At 33.0% G+C, this 27,684-nt stretch overlaps 4 protein-coding genes across 5 annotated transcripts; 1 reads left to right on the forward strand and 3 right to left on the reverse strand.

Moving 5' to 3' along the window:
- Positions 1-368: 368 nt before the first annotated feature.
- On the reverse strand, positions 369-4,825 carry LOC113859864 (glutamate receptor 2.9-like). The gene is made up of 6 exons (XM_027492532.1): positions 4,816-4,825; positions 4,342-4,653; positions 2,754-4,039; positions 1,709-2,015; positions 1,190-1,587; positions 369-824 (listed from the first exon to the last, which is right to left on the reverse strand). The coding sequence occupies exons 1-6, from the start codon at positions 4,823-4,825 to the stop codon at positions 369-371; spliced, it is 2,769 nt and encodes a 922-aa protein (XP_027348333.1).
- Positions 4,826-7,175: 2,350 nt separating this feature from the next.
- LOC113859865 (glutamate receptor 2.7-like) lies at positions 7,176-11,148 on the forward strand. Its single transcript, XM_027492533.1, has 6 exons — positions 7,176-7,449; positions 7,559-8,856; positions 9,274-9,591; positions 9,845-9,878; positions 10,021-10,418; positions 10,639-11,148. Exons 1-6 carry the CDS (start codon positions 7,176-7,178, stop codon positions 11,146-11,148), a joined length of 2,832 nt encoding a protein of 943 aa, XP_027348334.1.
- Positions 11,149-11,707: 559 nt separating this feature from the next.
- Positions 11,708-21,691, reverse strand: LOC113857595 (apoptosis inhibitor 5-like protein API5). 2 transcript variants are annotated; one of them, XM_027489659.1, is made up of 17 exons: positions 21,493-21,691; positions 21,288-21,383; positions 21,027-21,188; positions 20,588-20,687; positions 20,433-20,498; positions 18,536-18,633; positions 18,361-18,435; positions 18,093-18,242; positions 17,854-17,919; positions 17,715-17,780; positions 16,514-16,624; positions 14,277-14,366; positions 14,073-14,179; positions 12,846-12,960; positions 12,697-12,762; positions 12,467-12,567; positions 11,708-12,047 (listed from the first exon to the last, which is right to left on the reverse strand). In XM_027489659.1, exons 2-17 carry the CDS (start codon positions 21,372-21,374, stop codon positions 11,858-11,860), a joined length of 1,650 nt encoding a protein of 549 aa, XP_027345460.1. In that variant the 5' UTR covers positions 21,375-21,383; positions 21,493-21,691; the 3' UTR covers positions 11,708-11,857. The 2 variants fall into 2 exon arrangements, with proteins under 2 accessions (XP_027345460.1, XP_027345461.1); XM_027489660.1 differs by having other exon boundaries at positions 21,288-21,691.
- Positions 21,692-23,822: 2,131 nt separating this feature from the next.
- LOC113858781 lies at positions 23,823-27,673 on the reverse strand. The gene is made up of 4 exons (XM_027491533.1): positions 27,207-27,673; positions 26,193-26,272; positions 26,040-26,098; positions 23,823-24,419 (listed from the first exon to the last, which is right to left on the reverse strand). Exons 1-4 carry the CDS (start codon positions 27,510-27,512, stop codon positions 24,115-24,117), a joined length of 750 nt encoding a protein of 249 aa, XP_027347334.1. The 5' UTR covers positions 27,513-27,673; the 3' UTR covers positions 23,823-24,114.
- Between the last annotated feature and the right edge of the window lie 11 nt (positions 27,674-27,684).

Raw genomic sequence — 27,684 nt, forward strand, 5'->3', positions numbered from 1 at the left:
AATGAATATAAATCAATACTGTGGGATTGACTTTTGTTATATTATCTTTCACAAATGAAGAGCGTTAAGGGATCCAACTATGACAACGTAGAATAATAATAAAATTCAAGAGGAAAGCTGAAGCCACAGTATCAAAGGAACCAAAACTCTACAAGCCTTTGAGACAATCCGAAAGGCACTTTCCTTTGTTTTGTTTAACCAGAGTTACAATTTTCACACTGAAACACAAGTAAGGTAAAATAACATAATTTTGAAGTAAAATACTTAAATTACCCTTGACCTCAGCAATTTTGTTTTCTATTGGAGGGCACTAACTACAGAATTTCAGTTCCTTATGTTGAGAAGGAGCTTTCTGGTGGTGGCAAAGCTTAATTTTGATCCAATGTATTAGAAGTGCTGCCTTGTTGGAGCTCCAAAGAGAATTCTTCTACACCCTCTATATGAGCTGAATTTAAGGCTTGACTTTGTTTACTACTTTCTGTATAGTATATATAGTTTGCTAGAATGAGCACCTTCTTCCAGACAGTCTCTACAGCTGAACACCCACAATCTCCTTCAAATGCTTGTTGATACTGTTCATTATTTTTCATTGACAACACCATGGATATTATCACACAAAAGGTTGAAGTGAAAACAGAAACTGCAAAAAGAACCCAAAAGCTTTGAAGCTTCAAACTTCCGTTGGCATTGGTAGTTATATTGGTTGAACACTCATCCGGGTTGTTCAACCATTTATCTTCTAGTGACTTCAAGTCTCCATTCTCTGAGAGCTGCAATATACCTTTGGAAAAGTCCCTGGTAATTGGAGAACCTTTCTGGAACATCTGCATATTGAGAGAGCATGGAATATTTGACCTTTATTTCCAAGTGTGTTGAAAGAAAGATTGAATGTAAAGTAATATAGCTGAATAAGTTAATGATTTAGTACATCGGCATTATTCTCTTCCTTTGACTTCAATTTCATCTACATCAGGAATATCCTAAAACTTAATATTTAAAATTCAAATCAAACCTTAAAATAAGGTGTCTGCTTTGATATTTGTGATTGTATCACATATGTAACGTCCATAACCATAGTCTATGAATATCATGTTCAACTAAAACTATCAGTGATTGATTTTCAGTTTCCATTTAGAAAAGAAGGTAAATAGAGTTCCAATTTCCAAAATAAGTTTCTGTTATTACTTACAAAGCCTAGTCCTCCAAATCTGTTGGTAGGTGTGAAGGCAGAATATCCTCTACAATTCTTGCTCATGAATACCTTTTCGTAGGGGATTTCAATAAATGCAGCAGCTATACGCTTGCTTTTGAACTCTTCGGTATAGTTGTACTCCCTGCTAACTTTGATAATATTCTGTGATTTGAAATGAAGCACGCTTTCCAAATATTTTCTCACAAATGGATCACCTGAGAAACCAATTTTAGAGTTGCTCCACTTAAGTGACTCAATATTTTTAACATTTGGTTGTAATTGTTGAACGGTGAGCATTGAGGATAGATTAGCAGTGTAGCTTGAGGTTAGAATCAAACCAAGGAAGAGCCACACAACAATCACCATTCGAGTGAAATTGTTATAGATTTTCTCCCCTGCAAGAGGAACAATGGTTATTGGAAATTTTTTATTCATAATTGAATGCTTCTATTACAAATTTTATGTGTGTATTCCACAAGTATAAAGTGGCCTTCTAATGTTGTCAATGATACATACTGTGGGCAAAGAATAGAGAAAACACAGTAAACCATAGAGCAATGCTGATTTGAGTCTTCCATGGACCACTAAATTCTGGATTGGAATCCCGCTCTAAGTACCAAACTGTTAACATGGTGTAGATCAAGACAGAAACTATAACGATCCACATTTCCCAAGTAAAGGGCTTCATAAAAATCAGAGTTGTATCCTCAGATTTTGCTGGAACTATCATTGACAATCCTGACTCTGCATATGGCAATGTAAAATCCACGTATTGCATTCTATCAGCCACAATGGTTAAGTCACCAACAACGGCATCAAAAGTCTCCATTTTTTTTCCCCATCCAAAATGCAGGTATCGAGAATTTTTGTTAGTAAGGTGGTTGTAATAAAAATAATGAACAAATAATGAGTAAATACTCATTTTAGTCCCTTAAATTGTAAGTATATATCATTTTAGTCTTTGACTTTACAAAAGTATCACTTTAATCCTTGACTTTACAAAATAATATTCATTCTAATCTTTTTTATATAAAAAAGATAATAAAAAATGAAGTAAAAAAGAACTAAACTTAGATTTTTATAAAATTAAGGACTAATTTAATCAACATTTACAATTTTAAGGACTTAAAAAGGTATTTACTCAACAAATAGTTAACAAAGGGAATTTAGGCCTTAAGGGCAAATAACAAAATGTCTGAGCCATAGGTCCTATTTGAGTAAAGTTTTGCATAAGTCTCTATAGAAGAAAAAATAAATATAAAAAATTAATAAAACTTCTCCCATAAGTTTAAAACAACTTATACTTCTCTATTTTTGAAAAGTTTTGAGAAACTCTTTCATTTAACTTTTCTAAAATTTGTTATTTTTAATTTATAGAAGTAAGTTTGATTCATTATTTATACTAATTTTTTTCTTTTATAAAGACTTTAAAGTTCACCCAAAGAGGACCCCCCTCTCTCTCTCTCTCTCCAAAGTTAAATTCAAAAATATCCCAAAATGTTCTCTCAGATATTAGACAAAAGGCATTAGAAAGAAACAAAGGAATAATAGAAGTACCTACCTTGTTATAGACAAGAAAAACCAGATCAGTATAGGTTCCATTAAAGGGAACTATTTCATATGGTAGATCATACTGCAATAGATCAATAATTTTTTGAAAAATTTCAATGCAGAATCCACTATACTTGGTCTGATTTGAGTATTCATTGTTCTCTACCTTCACAAACTTCTCAAATGGAGTCTTTCTTGGAACACCAATTTTCATTGGTTTTGCACTTGTAGGCATACTCCAACCCCTTGGAGGCCTCATTAAATTCCCAGGCCAAATTACAGGACCAGCCAAACCTTCTATTGCATTCTGACCAGCTAATTCAAAGGAAAGGGTTTTGGAGAATCCATACTCTTCTGTCCAAAAGTCTATTTCTTTGTAACTCTTTCCAATTACATTTACAATCCTAAATATAGGTGAGGGCAAGGCCTGCCCATGTTCAAATTCTATTTTTCCACTCAAACCAAGGAAATTGCAAGACAGCATTTCTTTTAGAAATATCTTAGGACTACTGATATCATTTCTTAATGTCTCCATGGCCCTTGTAACAACTCCAATGCTATCATATGCTTGCAGAGCATAAAATCCAGGTCTAGGGTCATCTTCTGGATTTTCTTTTTGAAAGCTTTTTCTGAACTGAACGTGGAAACTTTGATATTCAGTGCTATTTTGTAAGGAATAAGTCTTGATTCCCAAAACACCTTCCATAGAAGAAATGACAGAGTCAGCAACAGAATCTAGCATATATGTAATGCTTTCTGGAACTATCCAAGCTGTTTCCCTATCCACAAGTCCCATCTTTTGAGCTTCTGCAAACAAACAAGTTACCATAGGTATTGATGACTGCAGAACTATGAAGACACGAGATTGAGTGTTGAGTAGCTTCAGCAGCTCTAGTTGAACTTCTCCACCAGGATGAGCCACAGAAGAATAAGAATAAGGAGGAAGAGCCAAAGAGAGCTCAATCTGTGAACCAACATTTTGCAGTGCCTCAGATAGAAATGCTAGCATCCCATAAGCATTACCATATGCATCCTCTTCATAAATCACAGTAACTCTTTGCCAATTGTAGGCATGAACTACATCAGCAACACATTTTACAAATGCAGTGGAATTGTTAGCCATTAATACTAAGAAAGGCCAATGAAATGATGACAACAGTGGGGTGGTGACTGGTGCAGCAAATGAAATAACAGGAACTTGAGCTTGACTTCCAACCTCAGCTACCAAAACTGCCTCTTGCCATGAGAGCCCGCCAATTATCACTTGCACTTTCTTCATTCTAATCATCTCTTCGGCTGCATACAAATAATTTTTATACTGTTTTGAGAGAAATTCCAAGAAACAGGGTTGTTTTTTTCAGTAACATTTTTTATTTTATTTTAAATTATAAAATTCTTAACTATTTTTAGTCTAATTTTTTTTTGTAAAAATTATACAAAAATAAAAAAAAAGCAAAATAAAAGTTATTTTCCATTATTTTTTAATTCAAATATTTAAAAATTGAACTAAAATAAGGAGACAGTTTGGTAATTGAAAATAGAAAACATATTTTTGAAACCATAGAAACTTAAAGCAACTATTTCAAGTGAAAACTAACCGATAGAAAATGCTCTTATGGCGATCCCTCTGGAATCGTCGAAATGTAGAGATAGCTTATGGTACTTTGAACTGCCGTTGTAATTTCGAGCTGCAAGTTCAATAGCAACTTTCTCTTCCTTGCCAGCACGAGAGCTAAGGTTGAGGATTGCTCCTATGGCAACGACATTTTGATTGTTGGTGGCCTCAGCTCCAACGTGAAATAAGGAAAAGAAGAATATGAGTGGAGGAAGGAAGTGGCAAACATTTGAAGTTTTGGACCAAAAAATGGAAGGGGAAGACATCAATGAATCGAAAACGTGAGAACCAGGTTCTGGAAAAACACAGCTATATGGATGGTTGAATTGTAACTGCTCTCGTATAGTGGCTCAAGTCAAGTGCTTGTGTTGTGTGGCACTGCTCCATAAGTTCAATCACTTCCACATTTCCCGTTCGATACGAAAGTTGAAACTTCTTGGAGCGGAACAACAGTCACCAGGATCCATGGTCGTCTTGTCAATTTAGTCTACGTAGATAGTTGTTTTAGGGACTGTTTGGACCACCGTATTTAAGCCATCTTGATTTTATAAAATTTATTATACTTTAAAGTGAGTGATTTATGTTGTAGAATTGTAAAATATATGTTGGAACAAAATTCAAATTATATTTGTATTTTTAAACTTTACTTTAGGAATCGGTGACGATGTTCTTTAGTTTTTAGAGGAATAAATTGCTAAGGTTATTTTTTATAGTAACTAATAAAATGATGTGGATAATGGATAATAGATGATTTGAGATGAGATAATAAGTATGAGAAATTTATTGGAGAAAGCAATTATTTGCATGAAAGGAGGATTTATAGCAACAATTGTGAGAGACTATGAAAGATAAAAGGCAGAGAAAAAATGTGAATGACACGTTGATGTGGAAGTAAAATGATAATAAAGACCGTAGTTCATTGCATTGCAAGTAGCGGTTTGGAGTTGTGTCTAATGCAAGTATTATGCAAATTTTGGAAGATTTGTGCACCAAGAAAAGTAATGGTATTCGAGAGGCATATGTTGCTTAATGTAATTTTTTCAATGCGAAGAAATTTAATCAAACACAAATTGATGATTCTCACATAAACTTGTGGTATTTGTGATACTAAAGATCAAGAGCTTCTGCATTTTTTTTTGCATTACAATACTTCTGTGAGACACTTGGTATTCGAACGGTCTAGTATCAATATATTCTTAATTGAAAATTTGCATGAGACATTAATGAGCATATGTAGAATTCTATGTGGAAAAAAGAAATGGAAAAGAGTTGTAATTATATGGTTTACATTAGTATCTTGAGAAGAATAATGTTAGTAAAATGTTTAATTCTATTAAGTATCATTCTTGAAAGTGACTCGTGACAAGACATATATAAATTGGATTAATGATTTCTTCACATGTATTGTTAATTCTTCTTAAAGATATAATGGGTTAGAGTACTTGTATTCTGATTTTATCTTTAATAAAATGTTGATATTTTAAAAAAAAAATTTAAATTTTTTTAATACTTATCCTAATTTAGAGTGAGATAATATGTCAAAATCAGTCTTAATTTTTAAACTTTAAAAATATGTAATACAATTCTTAAATTTCTAGAAAATTATTTAAGTGTGACTATTTCTCTCGATATTTGATAAAAAAAATTTGTAACTAATATATTTTAAAAGATTTAAAGAATGCATAATTGTGCATTTAAAATTTAAGGATTGAAAAGAGAGTAAATTAGAGTAAAAAAAAATACATAATTATACATTTAGAAAATAATTATACTTTTAAATATTTATACATGAAAAACTAAAAATATTTAAAAAAATTATTTTCATTACTTATCATACAAGTTTTTGAAAAAAAAAAAACATGAAATAAAATTACGATGATCAATTTTGTAATTAAAATAAAATTTTGTTGATCAATATTCTTAAGACACTAGTTAAGATTTTAAGGAATCATAATTTTTCATTAAAAATTATATTAAAATACAGATAAAAATACAAAAATAAATATATCTTTACATTTTTATATAAAAAATGTTAAAAGTACATTTTTAATACTTTTTTTAATATATTTATGAAATTAAAATTTATTAAAAACTATAAAAATACAAGAAAAAATTATTAAATTAAAAGTAAGACCAACAAAATTTTTATAATTTTTAATAAATTTTAGTCAATAATTAAAAATATTTAAAAAAAAGAATGTGTTAAAGAATATGTTACTAACCTTTCTCTTCAACAAATTATTTTTATTTTTTATGTCTTAACACTTTCCTTAAAAATATAAACCAAAACATTTTTTCAAAGTACACAGTACGTTTGCTCACATGATGATTTCCTCATGAGTCCATAAAATTAATATTTCTCTTTTTTTAAACATTCATTAACGTGATTTTGAACGGGTCGACGTTTCAATTTGAAGGGATCAATAATATCTCAGACAATAGAATTGTCTCCAGATTCCATTACCCCATTTCAACATACCATTCAAAGTCTCCAATCTCTGAAGGTTCAGAGCAATTTGTGTGTTCAATTTTCTACACCATTTAAATTGAACTTAGATCTTCTTCCAAGATCGACCTTGTTTTGTAGCTAACTTGTAGTCACAAGCCTTGCATAATTGACCAGATCAAAAAGGAAAGTTCCAGTCCCCACAAAATCACTGGTGTCTAGTAGTACTATTTATATCCATTTTTCATGGCTTCTCTCCTCAAAACTTTACTCATATATTGCATTGCATGAAATTATTCCATAGAAACCTGTCCATGCACAAATTTTCTAACAAATGCATATAGTTCATGAGCAAAAGAAATTGAAACAAAATGAATTTCCCATCTCAAGCACTTGCAAGAATCTGCCTCTCCTATTTATTCATTTACTTTCTTTTCATTGATGGCCACCAAGCTGAGGTTACAAATGGAGACAGCGAAGTTGTATCTATAGGTGCAATCATTGATGTTAACTCACGCATTGGGAAAGAACAGCGAGTAGCCATGAACATTGCAGCTCAAAATTACAATAATACTTTTAAGAGCTACAAGCTGGCTCTTTATTTTCAGGAACCCAACAAAGAACCCGTCAGACCCACTTCCCTTGGTTAGTAATATCAATCATTTGCTAACAAAAGGACTATTTTTTTTTTTATGCCTTTTTGGTTTAACTTGGTTAAATATGTGAAATATTGACATGAACCTCTTTCTTGCAGCTGAAGAGATGATTAAAACAAGGAAGGTGCAAGTGATTATAGGGATGCACACATGGATAGAAGCAGCTTCAGTAGCTGAATTAGGACGTCAAACTCAAGTTCCTGTTATATCCTTCGCAGCTCCAACCATTACCCCGCCATTGATGCCAATTCGCTGGCCTTTTTTGGTAAGCATGGTTAACAATAGTAATGCATATGTAAAATGTGTTGCAGATTTGGTGCATGCTTATAGTTGGCAGAGAGTAGTAGTGATTTATGAAGATGATGCAAATGGTGGAGACTATGGAATGCTAGCACTGCTATCTGAGGCCCTCCAAGATGTTGGTTCAATGATTGAATACCGTTTAACTCTTCCATCACCTTCTTATCTGCCTAATCCCACAGAGTTCATTCGCGAAGAGCTGTTTAAGTTGATTAAAAATACACAATCTCGGGTATTCATTGTTCTTCAATCATCATTAGAAATGATTATTCATTTGTTCAGAGAAGCTTCACAGATAGGCCTTGTGGATAGAGAATCAGCTTGGATATTCCCAGAGAGCATAGCTAACTTGATGGACTCTATCAATAAGTCTTCCATTTCCTATATGGAAGGAGCTTTAGGAATCAAGACCTACTATTCTGAAAATAGCAGAGAGTATCAAAATTTTGAGGCTCAGTTCCGGCAATCTTTTCAGGCCAAGTATCCGAAGGAAGATAACCGCAACCCAGGATTTTATGCTCTGCAAGCGTATGATAGCATTAAGATTGTTGCACGAGCAATAGATAGAATGGCCAGTGGCAATGGTAGTGGCAGAAAGACACTACTAAAAGAAATATTGTCCAGCAATTTCCATGGATTAAGTGGACAAATTCTTTTTGAAGCAGGGCAGCTCTTGCAGAATCCTACCTTAAGGATTGTAAATGTAGATAAGAAGAGTTACAGAGAATTAGACTTTTGGACTCTAGAACGTGGGTTCATCGCTAGCCTCCCTACATTACAAGCTTCAAATAGTGCTTCTAGGAACACAGGAATTTTAAGTGGGGTTGTAATTTGGCCCGGGAAATCACTGAAAGTTCCAAAGGGCTGGAATCTGCCTACTAAACAAAATCCAATGAAAATTGGTGTCCCTGGAAGAACCTCATTTTCCAAGTTTGTGAAGATTGATTATGACGAGCATGTAAATCAATACAAATATAGTGGATTCTGCATTGAAATTTTTGAGAAGGTTTTAGGCCTTTTGGAGTATGATCTGCCATATGAGTATCATCCTATCAATGGAACCTACCCCGATCTGGTTCAACTTGTCTATAACAAGGTAAAACCTTACTCATTCTACGGAAAAGCCCTTTATTTCTTGTGTATATTGTTAAATATCTTCTATTTTGCTCACACACATGCCACAAAATGGTCAATAGTATATTCAGAGTTCTTTCTTATGCTTATTCAAGATGTTCCTATTTGCTTGTGCAACCTTCTGTGTTTTCCTTGTGGGAACTAACGCCCTCTTTGTGCGAATCTTTCTAGCTATTGCTAGGAAGGCAAACCTATATGACCAAGTTCCTTTCTAATCGACAAAACAAATAAATAAATAAAATATTCACTTGTCCTAAAGTGCAACGTTGACTCTGATTACTTTTGAACTTTCCGTACAATTCTATTATTTTTATGCTCTTTTCTTGTTTTACTAATCTAATACTTTTATGGTTGGCATGTGGTTTAATAATGATTGAAGACTTATGAGGCTGTGGTTGGCGACATAACCATACTAGCAGAAAGATTGCAATATGTAGATTTTACTGTGCCATACGCAGAATCAGGATTGTCAATGATAGTTAAGGAAAAGTCCAAAGAATCGGCATGGATGTTTATGATGCCCTTCACCTGGCAAATGTGGGGGGCAACTGGTGCCATCTTGTTTTACACCATGTTAATAGTGTGGTACTTGGAGCGGGAACCCAATCCAGAGTTTCATGGCAATTGGAAAAGCCAGATCAGCATTGCTCTTACGTTTACCTTCTCCTCTCTATTCTTTGCTCATAGTGAGTATCAAGCTTCTAATTCAATTAACAACATTGATCAACTTTAGTTTTGGAAAACAGTATAAATAAACGTTTTTTTGAAATTTGTGTCCGAGTACACAACTAGAGATTAACAAATAGTAAGTTTTTGGTTGAATATTATTTGAAATTTTTTATTTGTCTTAAATTACTTGTCACTTTATAATATCAAAATAGTATTTATCACTTTTTTTTCCAATAACACTCTTATTTATTAAAGATAACTTTTGCCAAATAACTTTGTAGTCACCACCTAATTATTGCAATAACTTCAACAGAGGTATTGTAGTAAAAAAATATTAGTATGTGATTTAGAATAAAAAAAATATTATATATAAACTCTTACTGCACATGTTAAAATACAATTAAAAAAATCCCGATTTGCATTTAACTAAATTGATGCCTATGGTTTCATGTTGCAGGGGAGAAAATGTATAGCAACTTGACTCGTGTGGTGATGATATCGTGGCTGTTTCTAGTTTTGATTCTTAACTCAAGTTACACCGCTAGTCTTTCTTCAATGCTCACAGTTCAACGGCTGCAACCAAATACAACGGATATTGAGTGCCTGAAGAAGAATAACATGAAAATTGGTTGTGATGGAGACTCATTTGTTTGGACATACCTAGAGCAAGTTGAAAAATTCAAGCCAGAGAACATCGTAAACATTAAGAGTGAATACAGTTATGACGATGCATTCAGAAACAACTCAATAGCAGCTGCTATTCTCGAACTCCCTTATGAAAAAGTATACATCAGTCAATACTGCAAGGGGTACTCTGCCTCTACACCTACCATCACATTTGGAGGACTGGGATTTGTATGTAACAGTACAATTCTTCTCAAAACTACCATTATATGAACTAACTGTTTTCTATATATAATTCAACAAAACTAAACCCCATTCTTATAAATATTCTGAAGCTCTGGCTTCAAAGAAAAGCTCAAAAGCACTCAAGCTTTGTGTTACAATATGCCTTGTATCTTTGCAAAATTAGTCAATTTGTTTATGGTAATTACCCATCAATCCCATGATGCAGATGTTCCAGAAAGGCTCTCCTTTGACCAGAGATGTTTCTAAAGCTATATTGCAGCTCTTAGAACAGGGAGAATTGAAGAGGTTAGAAGAGAAATGGTTGAACCCCGCAGGCGCATGCTACAATTCGACTTCTGAGAATACAGAAAGGTTGAAGCTTGGAAGTTTCTGGGTTCTCTACGTGATTTCTGGTGCCACTTCAACCGTTTGTTTTCTAATTTCTACCATTCAGTCGATAAAATCTAGTCAAACACGCCAAGATGAGGAACAAGAACGTAATGGCAATCCAAGAGATGAGAGGCCCTGGAAAAGGGTGATTATAATAGCTAAGCAGACTTTTGGAAGGAAGTATAATAACACTAGTAAGGAACAGCAAGATGTCACTTATTGTTCTCCCAGAGGGGACTTCATCAACACCATTGACACCGTTAAGCATCAGCAGGGAATGGCTCCTCAATCACCACAAATCATAACGGTGTCTTCCGCACCAACGGTTACAAATGACAACGTTTGATCAACTAGCAAATATAACTAACCCTGTACCTTAATCATTAGCTTTTTTTTTAAGGTTTCTATTCAACAAAACTTTTCCATGTTTGTTCAAGAAAAGATTTTGGAGAAGAAAAGGAAGAAAAGACAAATTTATATTTTAAATAAATATATTTTAAAGAAAATAAAAATAAAATATATAAATTAATATATTAACATAAAATTAATATAATATAAATTTATTATCATAAATAAATTTTAAAAAAATTAATCTAAAATTAACAAATTTCCTCCTATCTTTGTTCCTTTTCAAAACCCTCCCTGCCGACATACCCTCACTGAATGCATTAAGATTGACAACGTTCGGGGACAATTGAAATTAGAACCTAACCATTTTAACTTCATATTTTTGATACGGGTAACATTTCCACTAGTGAGATATGGTCTTCGTATAAGTGCACTCATCATTAAATTACATGCATACATAACGAGCATACTTTCTGGTTAGCCGGTCCTCATCTGCTGCTTGCAATAACAAATGGATTAGAAAATTATCAATAACTCATCATTCTACATAAACAAGCTTTGTAGAAAGTGCAGCTAAATTAAAATCTCATCGTCCCCTATAATCAAAACTTCCTCTGACAAAGAATTTTAGTACATTAACGGGTCCTATTTCGTATTCTGGTACAGTCTGGTGAAATCTGATGTTCCACACAACATCTGCAACAAAGTTACCGATACCCTCTTCCTCTTCCACGACCACCCCAGCCCCGGCCTCTGCCCCTCATACCCCCTCTCCCGCCACCAGATAATCCTTCCAGCGCTCTATTGACAAGCTGATTTTGCAAACCACCAGCACCTCGACCCTTCTTTGATGCAATATTGTTGGATCCATTGGCGGAATTAGCTGGGCGTTTTGCTCTGCAGAAGTATAAACTAAATAGATTAGTTGATCAATTTCATTTATAATTCTGTTGTACTAACTCCCTATCCAAATGAGATCTTTAAGAAAAAAAAAATTTCTATCTATATTGTCAGTAACAGCTAGGTATCACTCAAAGAGACAATGAAACAAGTTACTCTCAAAAGATTAAAAAAAGTATTTGGATTGGATAAGCATTGTAAAAAAGTACTTGTGTGATAACATTCTCTTGGAACATTTTTCCAGAAGCTACTTTTTAAAGTATCTGGAAGATGCGCTAAACAGGTTTTTTTTTCCTTGAAAAAGTCATCTAATTATTCCAAAAAAATTTAAACTTGTCAAAAAGTACTTCCATTTCTTAAAAGAAAGAAAAAAAGCTATAAAACAATCATTTAGAGCAAAGGAAAAGATAATATACCCAGCAGGTGGAGTGTTAGAAGATGCAGTTTTTGTTGCTTCTTTCCAAGAAAGGTTGATTCTCTTATCTCCAATAAAAGAAGGCACTTTAGCGTGCAATGGCTGACCAAACAAATCAAACAATATAATAATAATGAGAAAAATTGGTGGAAGGGGGTATCAATTTAAAATCCTGCTAGCAGCAAGTCAATAACTCATCTGCAAAGGTTAAAATGGTTGCAACCCTCTTACCTTTGTCATTGTCAAAATGTTATTGCAGGTCCGCAACCCAGTTGTAGCATTCTGCTTTTTAGTTTTCTGCAAAATGATGTAAAAATGTAAGCATGATATAATCAGTGAAAGGCATGACAGAGAGCCGTAAAAAAACATGTAAGACTCACAATTTTTTCCTTCTCTTCATCAGTTTTAGCATCTGCCATAGATTTGTTGTTTTCAGCCATTCCTTGAGTTAATTTCTTGATTGTAGCCCGGGTGAACTCCTCAACATTATTCAATCTAAAAAATGAAAATAAACCAAAAACGTGACAAGAAAAGCAAAGAAAATACAAGGAAAAAAAACCTGAAGAGAGATAAATATACAAGGGGGTGGAATGGTAAAACATGGAAAAGTTTACTAGACAATGACATCTGAAGTTTGTTTATTAGACTTTAGACTGATACTCTGCAAATAGTTTCTTAACATAAAACCTTAATCGGACCCTGCCACTTTTGCATGCTTCATACAATTCAAATGTCTTCAAAACCTACCAGACATTGCTTAAACATTGGACCCAGTTGACACTCACTAATAATGAACTCAAGAAATCAGAAGGGGAAGAGAGAGCAATTGATGCACCCATATCTGAAGAATGGTGGAATTATCAAGGAAGAAAGCAGCAATTGTGTTGACAAATTAAAGGGTAGTAGCATGAGTTTCCATAAATGATGGAGGCAAGCTAATCTGCTTAGTTTCCAACTAACAAATGGAAAGAAAAAAGAAAAGGACAAAGAAACTTAAAAGGCATCAATTCAAAATAAGATAATTTATTCTATTAAGTTATCTTATAATCAATGTTATGAAGGGCGGATGGTGGGTCATGGCAGAAGCATGGCTGTGATTAAAATAACACACACAGAGACAAGAAGGGAAAAACGGTTTGAGAGAAAAAAAAAAAAAAGGAATGTCAAGGAAAGCTGATTTATTATTTTAATTTGCATCAAATATATAATAAAATAAGAGCTGATCCTACTATTAGCTCATCTTATCCATATCAAACTCATATCTTATTATTTCTTATCCTATCTTGTTTAGCAAACAAACTCATAATATCTTAATATTTGTTCAACCATATTGTTTCAAGTTGTCCACCTCAATGGAACTCATTGGATTAACTACATCTTCAAGAATATTCAGTACTAGAAATTGCATACTGGCATTCTTTGTAACCCATGTCACACTATAAAACTTAGAATAATCACAAGCATAAATGTTATGAAAAACTACAATAACACCTCAAATTTAAACCATATGCAGTCTAATTAACCCAAAACTTGATAACCAAGGCAAAACTATTATTCACTGAATAGTTGAATAATTTACACTGCAATTTATGAAAGAGTGATGATACCTCTCAGTAAAATCATTATAATGCTCTGAAAAGTCCTCTCCAAGCCTATCAGATGGCTGGCCAGTAACAACTTTGTATCCACATAAACTATTTGTTGCATTTGGAACCTACATCATCACCAAGTTCAATTGCACACCAAATATAAGTGACTCACACATCAGTACAACATTATCTGAATGCTCAGATAAACGTAAGGTAACCCACCTTATGGGCTAGGTGATGAAATGTGTACAACAAGCACTCAACATACGTAAAATTCATCTCTTCTCCAGTCTTCTTCCAAGTCATGTATTTCTGAAAAAAGAAAACAGCTTAATGAATCATTTTAATTTAAATGAAATATAAAATAAATCAATATATCAATCCTTAACAGATGGTGTTTAAATTGATTTGATTCTCCAAAGATCATTTACAACAGTTAACTACATCACTATTTGAATGACTCAAACAAGGAAATATAGCTGCATAAAATTTGGGTTTAAATCAATTTAATCTGTTGAAGGAACTGATTGAATCAACCATGGAAATTAATGTGATCCAGCAAATAAATATTGGAAGATTAAGGTAATGTAAATCCAATCTTTTGGTGATCAAACATTAATTTTCTCAAAATAAAATGCTTCAGACAATAATGAGCATGGACGGAGCTGAAAATATATGGATAACGTAATGAATTTATAACATCAATTATGATAGAAAGATGACCCATAGGTCTTACTAATGGTCAATTCATGAAACAAAATGACAGTAAGAATAATCCAAGCTAGACAAATCAACATCCCACTTTTGTTAGTCAACAATGCACTTAACATACACTATATCCAACAGCATTAACTAAAATAATGTATAACAACAACAATCATTGAGGTCAGTCAAAAATCAATGAACTTCACAACAAATTAGTCCTTTTTTGTCAACCTAGTCCTTGAATCTTTCAACTTCATGACAATTAACTCCTTAAATCTGCCAACTTCATGACCAATTTAGTCCCTATATGCTAGTAAATGTTGGACTTTAAAAGAACAATATGTGAAAAAAGTGAGAGTTGTGAAAATGGATAAATGATCACAGGAAAAAGAACAAAATCAGAAATTATTATATACAACAAAATCATGGGTTAGCACCAACCAATAGTGCAAAAAAGAGATTACAGTGATTTGGTCACACAAATAAGATTACCGAAGACACCAATAAGAATAATAGATTGCATGACTTTTAGTCCAGTGAAAAAGAATAAAGGGAGACCTAAAAGAACTTAAAAAAATTTGTTAGAAAGGATCTAGCAATAAGAATTTAAGATTTGACCAAACTTAATAGCATTGTATGATCCATGTAATCGATCTCACCTAATAAAATAAGGCTTAGTTGTTATTGTTGTCAATCAACTTCATGTTGGAAGGATTAATTTGTCATGAAATTCAGGGTTGTCAAAATAGAGTTCCAAGTTCCTACATTGGAATGGAGGAATAGGATCTTTGGATCTTAACAAAAATTGTAAGTTTTAACTAAAATGCAAAATTATACACATAAAAAATAACAAAGATAACTCCTAAATCACAACATTTAATTAAATAAAATTGAAGGGTTGTAATGTACTACACAACTCAATAGTCACATTAAGTTTAACTAAAACATAAAAGAAAGACCAACATTAAATAGCCCCACCAGCACCTCCACTAGCAATTTTCTTTAACAACAGCCCATAGCAGTAACCTAACAACACAGCACATAGTAGCATCCTTATAGAACAGCACGCAGCGACAACAAAACAAAAGAAGAAAAAAGAGACATGGACACACAGCAAAAGACCAGCACAAGGGAAGAGGGTGAAGCAGCATCAGCGAACAGAGAGGGAAAAGCATGCTGTCAATTAGGGAAGAGAGATGAAGCAAAAGTTGGGAAAGGATTGGGCATAAGAGAAGACTGGGGGGGGGAATCCCAGAGGCAGACAGCATTTAGGACATAAGCAGAAATTGGTTTTTTATGTAAACTGGGTGGTGCAACCTGATCTGCCCAATTTGCACCTGTGGCGCATTTTCTGTGCCCCCACTTCAACAATCCAGCACCTTGGAATGATCATCCAGAACGCTCCACCTAAGCCTGCGATCCAGCTGGACACAACTTGCAGGAGAGAAAAAAACATCTCGGACTCATGATCCATGATCCAACAAGTCGGGACATGAGTTTGACAACATTGGTAAAATTGATAGATTTAGAGACTAAATCATTTATGCATAGACTTCCAGACACCAAATCAAGCAGGTTGCCACTTTCAAGGATGAAATTGTATGCCAATCTTCCCAATTTTCAACATAGACTTGGGGACTAAATTTGAATATACATAGACTTTTAAAGACCAAACCAATGCAAGTTGCCACTTTCAAGAATGAAATTCCATATTTACTCATGCCAATTACCCCAATTTTCAAGGGAAGGTTTACCTTCAGCAACTGAACAATAGAAGGAAGCATTTGGCGTGAATCTTGCGGTGTTGTATAAGGTGAAAATTCTGCAAGGCTTCTGAGTAAATCTACTTTCCGTTCTCCAGGAAGCTGACAAGGAATAATAATATTTAGTTTTGTTAACCTCAACCATTAGGTCTGATCATAGCATCTAAAAATAGTAATTTAATATATATATATATATATATATAAAATTTATTACACTTTTATATTCTCAAGGTAATAATTACTCTTTTTTCCAAAAAAAACTTAGTACCTTTAGTTACTTATCATCAGCTCAAAAAAGTAAGGTTAATATTTTCCTAAAATAATTAATATAAATAAGTTCCTCAGCCGAAAAAAAACACTCAGAAAATTAACATAATTGCAATTTGCACCAAGATTCCATTAAATAAAAAATTAACCAGCCAATCAAAGATCTAGAAAGCTAATCAGTAAAATTACCATAGGTAAGATTCCTTATTTGTATTTTATCTGAATAAATCAGACAAAAAGTTATACAGAAGTTAGAACAAGATAATGTGCAAGTTCAGATGGAAATATATTTCTTGATTGGTGCCAGTTAAATCAAAGGAGTAAAAGAGTTGTATAAATTAATATATGGCAATTCGACACCATAAATTGCAAATAAAATGTTAATACATGGAGAATTAGATTAAAAGAATTGCCAATCTAAATGGAGAAAAATAACCTGTGCATTGTAGAAGTGATTTATTTCACACTAAAAAGTGATAGGTAAACATATCTTCACGGTATTTTAAACCAGTAGACTGTCGGATGACTTCAATATTATTTTAAAAAGACTATATAAGACTAAGATAATAGCTGTCAAATATAATACAATGTAAACTCTCCCCTCCACCCCCCCCCCCCCAGGAAAAGAAAAAAAAAAGAAAGAACCCTTACCCCCTTAGAAGGCTATAATTTGTATCAGATGATACATTTCTTTAAATGTAGAGTTTCCAGAATCCAAATATCCAATTATACAAGGAGTCAATGAGATACTTAACACAATTGAGATTAATCATAAAATACGTATCCAATTATGGCTATGATATGACTAATTGCATAATGCATAAAAGCAAGACGCACATGCCAGGTTAAAAGAGGAAGAATATTGAATGGGTTGAACAAATAATAAAAATACAAGCTTATTATTCAAATGGTCTGAAGTTAATACCTGGTCAAAGACGGGTATTATATACTTGTTTATATAGTTGAGAAATTTGCTGCTAGATGCACCCCTCTGCAAGGGAAAACATGAGTTTGTTGAAGAAAAAACTAAAAAGAAAACAAAGAGAAAAGATAAGAGCCATTACCACAACAAATGGAAGTGCCATGTGAAGGCATGATATCAACCTGTCAATGTGATCTGCATCTGAAACCTGCAAATTACCATTTGAAAAACCAAAAACAGAAATATATATTACTTATGTAGCTTTAACTTCTGCCAGCCAGACATATAAAATCAAGAGACTATTTTACTAATTTAAAACAGATTATTTTCATATATAAAATGAATGTGTGTGTTTAATTGGATAAAAAAAAAAGTAATCACATTGAACTGTGCATCTAAATCAGCTTGCCCTTCAATGATTCCAATAAGCTCTTTCATCCGCTCAGGTGGAGCCTTTTCTCCGAATAGGCTTAAACTCTTCAAGAAATCCATAAACATTCGAAATTCTATACCAGTGACATCTTCTAAACTCTGCAATTAAATTACCACAACATATATCAACTCCTGCTCATATTACAAAAATCACTAATGGATTGACAACTGAACTTATAAAAATAATGAGTCAAAGCAATTATGAATCTATGAATACCTTTTTTATGAGATCAGTTATATGTCTTTCCATTTCCTCCTGGGGCTTTAACAGTTCAGCTTTAATAGGAAAAACCTATAATTAAGAATTTAAGATATTAAGTATTCAGTATTAGCTTTCACTTTAATGGTGCAACCAAATAAAGGGACCATTAATAAAGCTTTGGTCTGTTCACCTTATCTCTAACAAAGTTTATAACTTTCTCACGAATAGCATCATCTGTGCTTGGCTCTTCAACACTGCCAATGTGCTTAAACAAAGCCGTCAAAGAAGCTGCATTGACAACTATACTATAAGAGACAACCAAAATGCAGCACTGATTTTAAACATTCAGAATCTGGAAAGCATACCGTGTGATAATTGCCAAAAAATTAAGCATTCACCAACAAGGATTTTGTGTAATTATAACATTCAAAGCAATAAACTTAACTCTGGACCATCAGTTAGGCATGCAACAGTTTTACAAAATTATTGGACTTTTATAATAATTCTCCCCGTTGCTATCCAAGTACAAATGTTTTAAGTTTTATTTTGACCTAAAGGCTCCTAAACAATCACCATATCAACAAGCTGCAGGCGATCATCTTGCTGGAAGTATTAAAAAAATCACTATGCATACTTTTAAATATGGCAATTTCTTCAGGTTACAATTACATCAAGAGGATCTCAGCCAAGGTAGTCAAAATCGAGATTCTAAGTAGGATCGGAGAGAAAATGAAAAATCGCAACTCGTAGGATCGTAACACGAATCGTAAGATCCTACAAAATTCTATAAATACATGTAAAATAATATAAATCTAAAGACCAGAGGATAAATGAGAGAAGTGAGCCACCCATCTCAAAACAGAGATACTAAGGACAGAAACAGAGAGGGAAAAGATAGATTAAGTATTGTATTCTGGTAAAAGACTATTTCATCTTTAAAGAAACTTAAAACAGAGCCACTTTAAGGGTAAAAGGGGGAAGTCAGATTATTTTTAAATGATGAGAAGTCTTTTTTTTACCCTTAAAAAACCCTAAAATCTGCTTCATTCTAGGGATAGAAAGGGAGCTTGATAACTTTTACTCCAGCTGCACTGTAAATTAGGCTATGTTGGCTGCAAATACAGCTGCGATGGCCACCACAGCAAAACGCTCCACTATGACATGATCACCGGCGCAAAGCAGAGTCGCTGGCACAGACAAGGTCGTCGGAGTAGACATAGTCATCAGAACGAATATAGGGATCGCAGAACAGAGGAATGAAGTCGCCGCATCCAAAAATGGTGGAGAAAGAGGCGATTTGAAGGAGAATGGGTAAAGAATGGAATAAACAGATTCGCTGTGCTGAGGAAGATGAGAAGTGCGTCTGGCAGGTTGCAAAGAGGCAAGAGATCGGAGAGAAGAGTGGAAAAAAAAAAAAAACCTAAAAATGGGGCAGAAGCAACTCGCCCAGGATCGCAGATTCCACGATAGATCGTGCGATCCCATCAATCCCACCAAAACGAGTTCCAGCTCAGGATCGGGATCGTTGGACCTGCGGCAGATCGTAAAATCGTATGATTTTACGTGTTAACTTGCAATTTTGACTACCATGATCTCAACCATTGTGAAGCCAATGTTTCAAAGAAGTATTTCTCAATGTACATCTTATGCCTACTAAATAGGTGCTAGATGAGACTAGTTTTAGAATGGTTCTTTCTTTTTCTGGTACAGATTGGCAAGTATTATTGTCACTGCAAGGGAAAGGAAAAGTGTAGCAGAAGGACTAAGTCGTATGCACCATCATCTCAGTAAAAAGGTTAAAAGATCAAGAAGATTGAGATACCTATAAAGGTTCTCCAGTTTAAGATCATTCAGTTTACTATCAGCTAATAAATATGGAGATTGAGGCATTTTCTGTTTCCCGATTACATACAAGATGCAATTCAGCCTTCATCAATCATCATAATTCCAGCACAATACCCAAAATTAGAAGTTGTTTATAGCTTGACCGTGAAAGGATTGAAGTTCCATATCCAAATTTAAACTATTTAAACCCCACAATATTCTTGCAAAGACATCTTCAGCAGTGTAAAGTTATATGAAAGTACCTTTCACATCCTGCCTCAACAGAGACATAAGAGCTTTATGCACAGCATCACGCTCCACAAACTCCTCTACAAGAAATTTGGGGAAAAGAAAATATCAGAATCATAATCATGGGTAAGCTCTCAACTGTACAAAAACATCAAAGACCACAACTTACCAGACCCAAGAATTTGCACAAGAATATCAACCATCTTCCCAATATTTTCAGGTGTATCCTTGCAGAAAAGAGGCAGTCCTCTAATTGCTTGCACCCGTACCTGAACAGAAACAGAAAAACACCAAACAGTGGACACAAACCTCAGCATACGGAATTGACCAATAATTCCCAGCAATGCTTGACTTTTCTTTCTCCACTTCACAATGTTCTGTTTACTTATAAATGGCATTATTGACCTTCAAATGTATCATTCATTAAGTATCTTCGGTCAAAACTACTCCTTATTAATTTAGTTTGATATTTGATTTGGTTTCTAAACCATTGCTAAAATATTGGAGAGAAAAGATACACACAGAAGGACACCATTCCGGAACTTTTTTGGAGAAAAAAGACACAAAACATTCTTTTTTTTCCATAATTTGGGGAGCAAAATACATACCCCAAGTTCTTCAGCCTCAACCAAATCAAGATGAGCGTCGAGTGCAGGGCCAGAGAGTTCAGGGAAGAACTTGTAGAACTTGGGAATGAGCTGCGCAGCAAGCTGCTTCGCCTTAACACTCGTCTTGGCTGCATCTATGATTCCCTGGTAATCCTTCACATTCTGCCAACACCAAAATTCAAAACCCTAATTGAAAACCCGAACGTTACAATTCAAAACCCTAAAAAGAGAAAAGCAAGAACGGAAGCACGAATTTGGGACCTGAGACTTGTCCTTGGCATTGTTGAGTTGCTCGCCGTATTCGTAGAGCTTCTCGATGTAAGCAGCCTCTTCGGAAGGATCAGTCATTGGAAGGTTCTGCAATTGCGATAGCGATTGAAATTGAAGAACGAAAGTAGCTATAGCATACGAAAAGGGAGAAAGAGGGTTTTGCAGAGTGTTTCAAAGATAAGAGAGAGTAACTGACCTGAAGAGGGTTAAGATAGTTTTGAGTTGAATGAAAGGGGAAGGATTCAGTGATCTAAGGTCAAGTTGCTCTCCGATGGGGACGAGTTTCACTTTCCTCACACTACACACTGCACCACCACAACACACTAGCACAAACACTGTATCGCCTCTCCTCTTATCTCTCCGCCAACGAAACTCTCCTCCAGCAAGTGGACGACACGTCGTTTCTCCTAACTGCGCCTTATAAACGTCAAATGCCAAAACAAGTCGGAGATGGAACCTTTTTTTTTTTTCAATTGCTCTTGTCGGTTTTATATTATAATTAATGTAAAATTTTGGTTTCTTTAATAAAATTTTAAAAATAAATAAATTCTTTAAAATAAGTAATTTTAAAAAATACATCTCTAAGAAAAATATTAAAATAATCCAAAATAGAAAAACACAAATTAAAAAATAAGATATGACAGGTATAAAACTAATGTAATAAATAAAAAAGTCTATAAAAATGATTAATATAATAAATTTCAACATAATAATAAACGCATGTTATCAGAGCTAAAGATAAGAATAAAAACAACACTTTAATATCTCCTACCTATTTTGCTTACTACTTTCTTTTATAAAAGTAAGTAAAATATTCAAAAATCAAAATCACAAAAATAATTTTTTATATTTTGTATTTTTTTATATAATAAATAGTGGATGGATGAAATTAATATTAAGTAAATATTATACTGAGTATATATTCCTTTAAAACAATTTTAATATACTATTTATGAATTATATACCAATTAATTAATTAATTAATATAATTAGGAGGATATTGTTTTATTACAATACATTTAAAAATTATATTATTTTAATTTAATGAAAAAATAAAATTACTTATTTTATCAATACAAAATCTAAGTGTCAACAATTTAAAATAATTTATAATGAATTTGGTTTATCATTTTAAGAATATTTTTAAATATTTATATATTTTATAAAAAAAAAATATTAATTCTTTAAAATTATTAAATTATAAATACTTTCGTAATTTTTCAAATAATAAAAATAATAATAAAATTCGCAGGCCGTAAAAACTAACAGGATTTATATAACTAGATCTAGAAAAGATTTAATATGAAATAATTTCTAAATAAATCTTATTCTATTATTATAAATTCAACTTTATGTAACAAATTTGAGGCTTCATTTTAAGAATAAAAATTTTATTACGTATAATTTAATGGTAAATATTTACTTTGAATTTTTAGAAATAGTAAATAGTGAAAAAATATTTTTGTACATTTAATATTTGATACATATATTAATTTTTTAAAAATAAGAAAAAATATTTTCTAAAGCTATGTATGAATATATGATGTAGTAACTATCAATATTCCACTTATTTTTATAAATTATAATAATCATAGTAATATCAATACTAATCATAAATGAATTTAATTAATATATAAAAATCTTTTATTTTGTCATTCAATCATTTATTCTTAGATTAATAAGAATAGCTAACTTTTATATTTTAGTATATGATTGCTAAAAATTATATTAAAATTATGTTAAAGAAAACTAAATTACCTACACAATGATTATCATATTTAATTAATATTAATTGTATCCGTGTATATTTTTTCAGTGTAAAATAATATATACTGAAAAAGATGTAAAATGTCATTTTAGAAAACTAAAAAAGTATATTAATTTTTTATTTTAAATATTTTTATAAAAATAAAATATGAAAATATGTGTTGGATATTCAAGTGATACTATTATTCTCATCTGTAGCTATGATAATATGTGTTTGATATTATTATTTTGATTATATTATTTATTTCTTTTTATAGTATTACATAACTATTTTATCAATTTTTACCTATTATATTTAAATTTTTTAATAATTTTTGTAATTTATTTTTATTTTTCTCTCAAATCATCTTAATAACATTTTATTAAGATATCTAATTTTTGGCATAATTGTTTTATTATAGCCATAATATATGTGTGTTGTGTGTACATAGGTTCATATTATTTAAGTATTTAACAATATATTTTATCCTTTAATTATTGGTGGTTTGTGGCTATTTTTATTATTAAATATTTATGCTACAAATAAATTATAAACTATGTGTCAACCTGATATAATAATTAATTATCATCTTACACTAACACTAAGGTTAGATAAACTACGTATATGAAGGGATTTGCCTCTGTTATTTATAGGCGTAGGTGTATCTTGATTAATGGGGTGCATTTTTGTATCAAAATTTACATTTAAAATTTAAAACTTATGACCACTCTAAACAGATTCTTAAATGAGCTCTTACAAACAACTAAGAACACATTTAGAAAAATAACTGTAGCAACTATTTGATAAACTCTTATAAAATAAGAGCATGTTTATAATCTTGATAATAAAGTTGACTGAAATAAGCTTAAAAAATTATATTCTACATAAAACTTATTGAAATAGGTAAAAAGAAAATATGCTTATAAAGATGTCATAATCACTTTTATAACATTAAAAAGAACTCTTCCAAACATCAACAGAATGAACTTCTCATTTTCCAACTTCATCCTTGCTCTAATCAACTCTTCCACGTTTGCTTAGCTTAGTTGTCCAATAAAAAATGGTTATAACTTATAGAACAGGCATGTCCAGTACTTGCAAGACATCCTTGAACTCAAAATCACGCGTTTCTCTGTTGAACCTCTCAACCAGTTTGTACCTCACATCATTTAAATAAAAAGACTGAGCAGTTTCCAAAAGCCATTTTGCCTCTGAATCAGTAAGCTTGCTGGTAAATACAACATCCCCACGGATCAGTACCAAGTCCTTGCTGTCTGCAAATTCTGTGTAAAAGGTCACAACAAAGTATGGAGCTGCTTGTGTTCCCCTGGCCTTATAATCTTCAAGACCTGTAAAAAGTATGTGTGGCGCCTGGACTGCAAGAAAAGAAGGGATATGTATTTAAGACAACAATGAAGATGTAAAAAGACAACATGTAGAATTAATAAACTGTTTGTTTCAACATGTTTTATTCCAGTTTTGGTGTGTCAAAAAAATTTAACCGGAAGAATCATTCTTAAAATGTTCCTCTCTTCATCCCACCAACAAATATCCCTCCAAACAATAATAATAACCTTATCTCACTTGGTGAGGTCAACTACATAAATCACATGATGCTATTGGGTTCCATAAATATCCTTCCAAATCAATAAATAAAACAAAGGCCTTTGGCTTTTTGTCTCAATTATCAAGGAGATTTCCCACTAACATAAATTTATAATACATTTTACGATTTAAATTTAAATTTCTAAAACCTGTCATCATATTGGAAGTTCCATAAATAGTTAAAAGCTAGAGGTGACCTAGGCAATAAAACAGGTATATAAAAAAGCATTTCACCATTGGCAGTCCTTTAATATTGCAAAGAAGATACAAGGATATAGCAGCTGGAACGCAAGGGAAAACAATACTCCCCAACACCTTTTGCTAATCTATGGACAATCTCCCAAACAGAACGAGATTAATATCTTAAAGCAATAAAAGTTCAAGGTTTTGGAAACTAGTTTTTGACCCAAGAACTTCCAATGAAAATAGTTTCCCAGAGGCATAATTAAAGGACGTCAACTGTAATTATGTGAAACTAGAATTTGTCCAGGAACTGGTGGCAAATTATTAACAATTTTTTCTGTAGGTAACTGCAACTGCATCTCTTTCTTCAGGCTAGAAAAAGACGTGAATTTGATAATAGATAAGTTTTTTGTGAACTTGCATGTCCAAGTAAATCTTTTCTTGGGGCATGGATAAAAATAGTAACCAAACAGGCAAACATGATCATGCATGTTTATTAATGCTTCACCTTTTGTTTATTTTGTAATGGTTATGCAATTTGCAATGCACTGTACGGGCTACATGGCATCACTGATTGCTTGCTACCCTTTGAATTTGCTATCCATGGATTAGGATATCCCTATTTGCTTTGTGTATTACAATAGAGTCCATGATATAAGCGGACGTATTACAAATACAATATCTTTGACTGCAGCTACAGATATTAATATCTCGAAGGACAAGAAATCCTACCCTATCAATGGATAAGAACATATACCTGTCCATGTATAAGTTTAATACAGCCAGATAGTGTTATTAAGCTGTAGCATGTTAAACATTGTGAGTGTAATTAGGTTAGGTATGAACTGGAGAAATGAGAGTATCAGGTAGGAGGTAAGTGTTATGTCTCAATTATTCAGACTATTTTCATAGACTATACTTACTGGCAGTCTATCCCTATCTCTCTTCTCTTTTTCATCTAACCTAAACATCAACAACTTTCTAGAATGACCCTTTCTTCATTTTCACTTCAGTCTTTCAAGTTCTCTCATAGTGCCCCACATCAAAGGAATAAATAATATCAAAATACCTATATACAGAAACGGGGGGTTTCTCTTTTCCAAACTTCCATATACAAATAAGCAATCAGGTGTAACACAGTTTAGTCTTTAGTTTCATAACAATTATTGAAAATTCTGGAATAAATAAGAGAGTAATTTTTGACAAACCTTGAACAAACATTGTTGTATATCCACTGCCCCTCCACAAAGGAATTACAAAATATCGGCTGCCAAGGATAAATAAAGCTGAGAACATGAAATTAAAACAGCACAAATTCATAGTATCAGACTATCAGAATCGGTATAGATCAAAATGAATACCATTCTGACGCTCTATGCTCCAGCAAGTGATAAAGTTTTGATTTCATAGATGCTCCAATATGACCTCTTCCTATGTGATACTAAAAAAGAAAAAAACAATCAATTCATTTGATTGAAAGACAGTACGATTAATTTGCCCCATAATTGCAAAACAACCTAACAGTTTTCCCTTAAGTTGCATCAACATTCCATCAATAATGAGAATAAAATTGACATAACAAAGATGCTGCAATAAAAGTCTTCTGTATATAGTCCAACACAACAACCAAATTAAAAGCAGGTTCAAAGGAAAATCCTAGAGAAGAAAACTTGATTGCTACTACCAAGATTATTATCAGATTTACGATAAGATCATGGACACTTCGGCTTTAACTTACTAACCCCACAGTGGAGAAGGCAAGTGTTTCCCATAGATCAACAAGCAGAAGCTTAACCAAGTGTACAAATTTTCTTTTGTTATTTCCATTTTTACTATTCCTGGAGATATTATCCAACCTATCTTCTTCAATTTTTCTCATACTCTCCAACAACTAAAACACATCTAAGCCTAACAAAAGCAACTGACAAAGACAAACAAAAAGCATTTAAAACTCCTAGAATTTTTTCTCTTAATTCAAGGTAATAGTATATTATATTCGTCCAACCATATTCACCCACACACACACTAATTGCGTATTTAAGATTAGTATAAAAAACAGTTACAATGTTCACTTTGAAACGTGGTTTAACTTGATTATATTGAGTTTCCGAACGCAGACTAATACTATATTATATTCTTCCAACCAGCTTCACCCACTCTCTCTCACACACAAACACACTAAGGTCTCGATTGGAAGAGCTTTTAAAAATAGCTACCCTCACAAGTTTTTTGCAGTTTATTTCAATAAGCTATTCAGAATAAACTCTTTTCAGCTTATATAATGAAATTTTAATGTGTTTACAAATACACATTAAATCAAACAAGAGAGAGTGATAAAGAACAAGTAATGAATATCACAATAAATGATACATTACATCATCCCAAACTGAAGCGATGTCCTCAGGATACCGATCCTTCAATCCGTGAACATCTACAATGGAATCCAACGGCTTCGGTTGCAAAGGGTTGAACCCAGAGGCAAACTTTGACGTTCTGCAGAATCCAAGCGAACCCCGTTTGAGGAAATCGCAGGGAATCTCCGGTTGATGCACTTTCTTCGAACCTGATACGACCGAAACCGCAGAGAAAGAGCGCGTAGAAGAGTCAGTGGAGGTAAATGGGTTTCTGACCTTAGAGGCTATGCTCCTCCAAATTCTGGAGGCTGAGGACACCCTTTGCATTGCAGAATCTGAAAATGAGAAAAAGAAACGAATTTGACGATTGGGACAGTGGCAGAGAGCTGAGGGTACAGCGGGATGGATAGAGGTGCGGCCAGAAGTTCGCCGGCGACGCGAAAATCGGAGCGAGACGGCGGAGTCTCGAAGGAGAGAACTAAGCGCATATCATCATTTG

Source organism: Abrus precatorius, unplaced genomic scaffold, assembly GCF_003935025.1.
Source record: "Abrus precatorius isolate BTA unplaced genomic scaffold, Abrus_2018 Scaffold2, whole genome shotgun sequence".
Lineage (NCBI taxonomy): Eukaryota > Viridiplantae > Streptophyta > Magnoliopsida > Fabales > Fabaceae > Abrus > Abrus precatorius.